This window comes from Salminus brasiliensis, chromosome 13 (assembly GCF_030463535.1).
Source record: "Salminus brasiliensis chromosome 13, fSalBra1.hap2, whole genome shotgun sequence".
Lineage (NCBI taxonomy): Eukaryota > Metazoa > Chordata > Actinopteri > Characiformes > Bryconidae > Salminus > Salminus brasiliensis.
Window position 1 is genome coordinate 4,945,716 of NC_132890.1, and position 6,000 is coordinate 4,951,715.

Consider the following 6,000-nt stretch of genomic DNA (forward strand, 5'->3'; position numbering starts at 1 on the left):
AACTCTATGTTGTGTATAAGAGCATCTTCCAAATGCCATAAATCTAAGATGTAGGACATGCAGTGTAAAAACCATGCACACTGTGATCTTAAAAATCCAACTATGACTTAATTCTGAGAAAAACGTATTGGGCAACACTCCTGACTCTATATTCTAGATATGAGCATCTACCAGATCCCACCAATCTAAGCTGTAGGACCTATCATGTAAAGATCATGTCTACTGCACCTTATGATCTTCAGCCTTCAACTTCCCCAATTATAAACCTTCTTGGGCAAGATGTAGAACATACAGTGTAAAAACCACGCACACTGTGATCTTCAAAATCCAACTGTTCCTCAGTTCTGAGAAAAACATATTGGGCAAGACTCCTGACTCTACATTCTAGATATGAGCATCCACCAGATCCCACTGTAGGACCTACAGTCTAAAAAATGCAGCTTTATTATGTCTACTGTACCTTATAATCTTCAGCCTCCAACTTTCCCATTTATAAACCTTGGGCAAGACTCCTGACTCTTCAGTCTATATGAAGCATCTACAAGACTCCATCAATCTAAGCCATAGGACCTACAGTGTAAAAAAAATATGCAGCATCATGACTTCCACATCTTCAAACTCCGACTTCTTTCAATTAGAAGATGAGTAAATCATGAAAGGCTCCTCAAACTTAGAGTATCTTCCAAAGGCCATGTGCCTAAGCTGCAGGACCCATACAGCTTCATAACTTTTTTTGAACCTCATGATCTTCAAACTTCAGTTTCCCTTAGTGCACATGCCTGTCACTGTACTCTACACAGCAAAATGTGTGTATCGAATCCACAACCCCATCATTAACATCCCAGAGCTCTAACGGCTGAGCCACCACTGCCCTTGGCAGTCCTTGGGCAAGACTCCTAACCCTACAGTCTGGATAGTCCAGATTCCATCAATCTAAGCTGTAGAACCCAGCAACCCACACAGCTTCATGAGCTCTGCTGCACCTTGTGATCTTCAGACTCCAACGTCCCCCAAATATGTGGAAAGAAAACTGTATTGCCATTTTCACAAGCAGGTCAACATCTACATTCCACCCTTGGCCAACTAGTGGATGCTTGGTGTGGATTCTTATATGACAGTGTTTCCACAAAACAGTAATGAAAGTAAATGAAGAGACAAAGGGAGAGAGACAGAATAAGAGACAGAGAGAAAGAGAGAGGATTTCCCACTGCCAGGGAGTATAGCTATCTACAAAGGGTGCCCTCATCTCCCCTGCATTACAGTGTAAACAGTCGAGGCAGACACCAGTATAACAAAGTGAGTAGCTGACGCTCTTTCACTGAACCGCCAGAGTTTAAAGAAAGCCACATTGTAGAAAGTCAACCACCGTGACACAGAGGAAAAACAACAATATCAGACCCGGTCTGGCTTCTTCATTGGACTCAAAGTGGCCTCCTCGTCCAAACCATTCACATCTCAATAAGAGCTCCATGCTGTGATGCATTCAGTAAGTGGCCTTATTTATGAAGGAGGATATAATGAAGCTTTACTGAATGGGAATCACTCTGATGAGTCACTCTGCATATTCAAAGAATGGTACAGATGAAAGGGATTGCCACAAGGCTTTATAAGGTTGAGATATTTAGTTTATTGCTTTTAATATTGCAAAAGTTAAAGAATAAAAGAATATTAATACCATCCCTTTTATTTACTATTTATTTCTTATGTTGTTGCAAACCCTTTAAAAATACAGTCTGTGCAAATACTTGCATGGGCACTTGCAATATTCACTACATGTCCAAATGTTTGTGGACACTCCTTTTAATGAATGCATTCAGCTGCTTTGAGTTGCACCCATTGCTGACACAGATGTGCAAATTCACACACACAGCTGGTCTAGTCCCTGTAGAGAATTATTTGCCAGTAGAATATGACTCTCTGGAGCAGATAAACATGGTGTGACTTGGGCTAGACTATAGGGTATAAATCCCCCCAGCATTGAGCTGTGGAGTAGTGGAAGAGCTGTGTTCTCTGGAATGATGGATGGTGCTCCATCCAATACTTTTGGGATGAGTTGAAGAGTCGGGGGGAGATGAAATAGGGTGGTGATCATCCAGCATCCTGACCTTGCTGAATGCAATGAAACCTCACAGCATATATATTTCTTTTCTTGGACAGTAGAGACAGTTACTCCAAGAAAAGCAGGCTAAGCTCTTTCTTTGACTATGCTTAATTTCAGACGAAACAATAAATGAGCAGATGTCCCAATACTTTTGTCCAGATAGTGTGTGTGGGCATTCTTGATACATTATAAAGTCAGTATTTTTAAGATTTAGAATCAGAAACCTTTGATTAAGGTTTTGACAATTTATTTGAAACATTCATTATTATTATTATTATTATTATTATTATTATTAATAATAATAAATATATTCTTAGTTTAGTTTAGTTGTTTAATTTACTGACCCTGATGAACAGTTAAGTAGCTTTATTATTACATTATGGAGTCAATATTCCAAAGAAACTAGATTTTATTCAAGACAATTTTCTTAAATTGAATTTTTTTATTATTATTATTATTTATTTATTTATTTATTTTATTTTATTTTTTTATCTATTCCACAGCTTAGTTTACTGCTTCTGAGGAAGGATTATGTAGGAATTGTGTAATAACAGAGCAGTGGCTGTGCACTGTAAAGTATGCACCCTGTTAATCTGTTCAGCATGCATTGACCTGCATGAGGACGGGGCGGAAGCTCTGCATTAAAGCCCACTGACCTGCAACATTAGGCCCAGTGGACCAACTCACATTCCCCCTCTCATGCCATGTTTCAGTGTTTTAGTGTTTGTACTTGAACTACACAGCTAATGTACTTTACACTGTCCTCAAATTTCAATCACACTCACACACACACACACACACACACACACACACACACCTGTTGCCTTACCTTTATGGGACAGCCGTAGTCTTGGAGAGTTGCTCTTTGCTCCCTGCACCGCAGAGTCGCCCCACAGGACCACACAAAGTGTGAGGGTGAGGGTCCGCACACACACCGCCATCCTGGTCCACACTTGTTCCAAGTACAGTCAGCCTGTCCTTCTCCCTCTGCCTCTCTCGGTCGGCTAGGTCTCTACCGTCCACTGCCAGTAATCTCCATGGTCCAGTGCAGAGATGGACAGGCTTGGGTCCAGTCAGCATGCAGTCATCGGCACATCATGACAGGAGTCAGCTCTTAAATCCTTGGATGTGGAGGTTGTGTGTGTGTGTGTGTGAGTGTATGAGTGAGTGAGAATGAGTGTGTGTGTGTGCTGTTACGTCCCTCTCACTCTGGAGTGCAGCTTTCAGAGTGTGTGTGTGTGTGTGTGTGTGTGTTTCCAGAAAGAAGAGAAAATGCAGCAGCGATGTGACTCAACCCTGGCTGACCGCGCTGTCAGACGCATTCCACCAACTCACACACACTGGGTGTGGGTGTGGGTGTGTGTACGCACCAGTGTGTGTGTATGTATGTGTGTGTGTCAGTCAAGGGGGCTGTGCTGATCTTGGAGAGAATGGAGGTGCACCGCTGACTTGTCTGACTAATAAGAAGCCCTGTCTCTTCCCTCTCCTCTCCACCTCTTTCTCTCTCTCTCTCTCTCTCTCTCTCTCTCTCTCTCTCTCTCTCTCTCTCTCCCTCCTCCTCCTCCACAGCTCTGTCTCTCGTCCAGTGCAGTGAAATACTGCCTCTCCACGTGCCACTCAGCGATCCTCCCCTACCGCCTGCTCCACTCCCCTGCTGCTAACATGGACTCCAGCCAAGCTCTCTCTCCCTCTCTCTCTCTCTCTCCTCACTCCCACCTCCCCCGCCCTCCCCCATCATCTCTCTCTCTCTCTCTCTCTCTCTCTCTCTCTTTCATTCACTTTGCTGTGCTCTCTCTATCTTCTATCTATATCTGTGTGTTTTTTCTCCTCACTCATGCTTCATCTGTCACCTGCTCTGATGTGCCTCAGGTGGGCTATATTCCTTCCCATTTATTGATCCAGTCTCTCGATTTTTCCTCTTTCTTTCTTTCTTTTTTCAGTTTTTCAGTTTTTTTATTTTTCTCTTTTCCTTTTTCCTTTCTTTAATTTTTTTCCTCTTTCTTTCTTTCCTTCCATTTTCTCTCTTTTTTATTTGCCTTTTTTCTCTTTCTTTGTTTTCTTTCTTTCTATCCTTTTTGTTTTCTTTTTTTCAGTTTTTATTTTTCTCTTTCCGTTTTTCGTTACTTTCTTTCTTTACATTTTTTTTCTTTTCTTTCTTTCTTTCCGTGTTTTCCTCTTTTTTATTTGCGTTTTTTTCTCTCTTTCTTTCTTTATTCTTTTTTTCTATCATTTTTCTTTCTTCTTTTTCAGTTTTTATTTGTCTCTTTCCATTTTTTGTTACTTTTTTTCCATTGCCTCCTTTCTCTTTACAGTTTTTCTTTCTTTCCGTTTATCTCCATTCTTTCCTTTATTTTTTAAATTTTTTTATTTATTTTTTGTGTCTTTTTTTCTTTCTTTGTTTCTGTTTTTCACTTTTATTTCTCTTTCTTCTTTATGTTTTGTCTATTCTGTCTTTCCTTTCTTTCCTTCTTTCCTCACTTTTTATTTTATGGTTGTTTTTGGTGCAGGAACACACTTTACTGTCTCTAAAACTCTGCCACAGCTACAGTTCTTTGCATCATTCCCAGTTTACTGCTGTGTTCCCTAACAACACAAAAGAGGACGCCCCAACTTTCTTTTTTTTACAGCAATAATAGTGTTGGATATTTTCCTGCGTGTCCACCCAATTTAGGGGCTCTAAAACATAGTCAAACGCAAACAGCCAATTAACTGCCATCTAATCAGCCTGTCAACCCTACAATAGACAATCTGTGATAGTTTTGATCTGGAACCACAAAAAACGGAAGTTTACAGTGTACCCATAAACGAGCGTCATGTAAACTGCACTGGACTGTTAAGTCATCCCAAACAGAGTTGCCTGTGTGGTTTCTTCAGTGTCACCACTGGTCAAACGTAGAGAGAAATTAAACGGCTGCTACTTCTGTTTACGGGTAATTCACATACTGTTATCAGTTGTATTGATAACAGTGTCAGAAATCATAAGAGAGTCTATTAAATTTCTTAAAATATTCCTTTGGCTCAGGGTCAGGGTTATCGCTTGGCTTTATTTAATTATTCCCCAGGTACAATCATTCTAATCAATGGCTCGATCAAAAATGTGAGCAATAGAAAGCTTGCACTTAATCATAGGCTATACAAACAGAACATCCCCAGCTTATTAAGAACACATACAGTACATACTGTCAACACCATGTGTAACTGATTGTTACACAATCCTTCACAGTCTGTTCTCAAGGAGAGATTAACACAGACAAGCTGGTCCAGAAGAAGGATTGTGGAATTTGCCAGTTGCCGGATGATTTGTTAGACCTTCTTCTCTGCTTCTCTGGATGAGATGTATCCAGAGATGTGTTGTCTACAGTGTTGTCTACACAGATGGCTGGTAACACTGTTAACATCTACAGCTGGTCTGGTTTGTTGATCAGGCCAGACGGCTGATTTGATAGATCTTCTCCTCTGCTACTGACCAGGCCCAGTTTAGAACACTGAGCTGGATGAGATGAATCCGGGAGATGTGTTTGCATACTGGTTGTTTGCATTACTACCCTTGCTTAAAATCTGCTTTCTGCACAGATGGCATCTAACACTGTTAACATCCAGTGATTCTTCAGATTCATTTGGTTGCAAACCAAAATATTGCCAAGCTGGCGCGTCATAAATTATTAAGTGACATTAGAAGCTGGCCCAGTTGGCCGTGACAGTATCTGGTTAGTGTATTATCACCAGGCAATGAGTAAGCCATTGGGCGAGGCTGTGTAAAGCTTTGTTCAAGCACTAAATGTCCAAATATTTGTGGACACCCTTTCTAATCAATGCATTTAGCTACTTTATGTTGCATCAGCTGTTGATACGCATGTACAAATGCATGCAGACACAGCTTGTCCAGTACCTGTAGTACC

The 6,000-nt window shown here is 40.9% G+C and overlaps 1 protein-coding gene across 2 annotated transcripts in view; it reads right to left on the bottom strand.

Moving 5' to 3' along the window:
• sema3e (sema domain, immunoglobulin domain (Ig), short basic domain, secreted, (semaphorin) 3E) overlaps positions 1-3,651 on the bottom strand; it is a 53,480-nt gene extending 49,829 nt beyond the window's left edge. For both annotated transcript variants that reach the window (XM_072694598.1, XM_072694597.1), the window contains exon 1: positions 2,931-3,651. In XM_072694598.1, the coding sequence (XP_072550699.1) occupies positions 2,931-3,042 (112 nt within the window). In that variant the 5' untranslated portion in view covers positions 3,043-3,651. The remainder of the gene's footprint in view (positions 1-2,930) is intronic.
• Between the last annotated feature and the right edge of the window lie 2,349 nt (positions 3,652-6,000).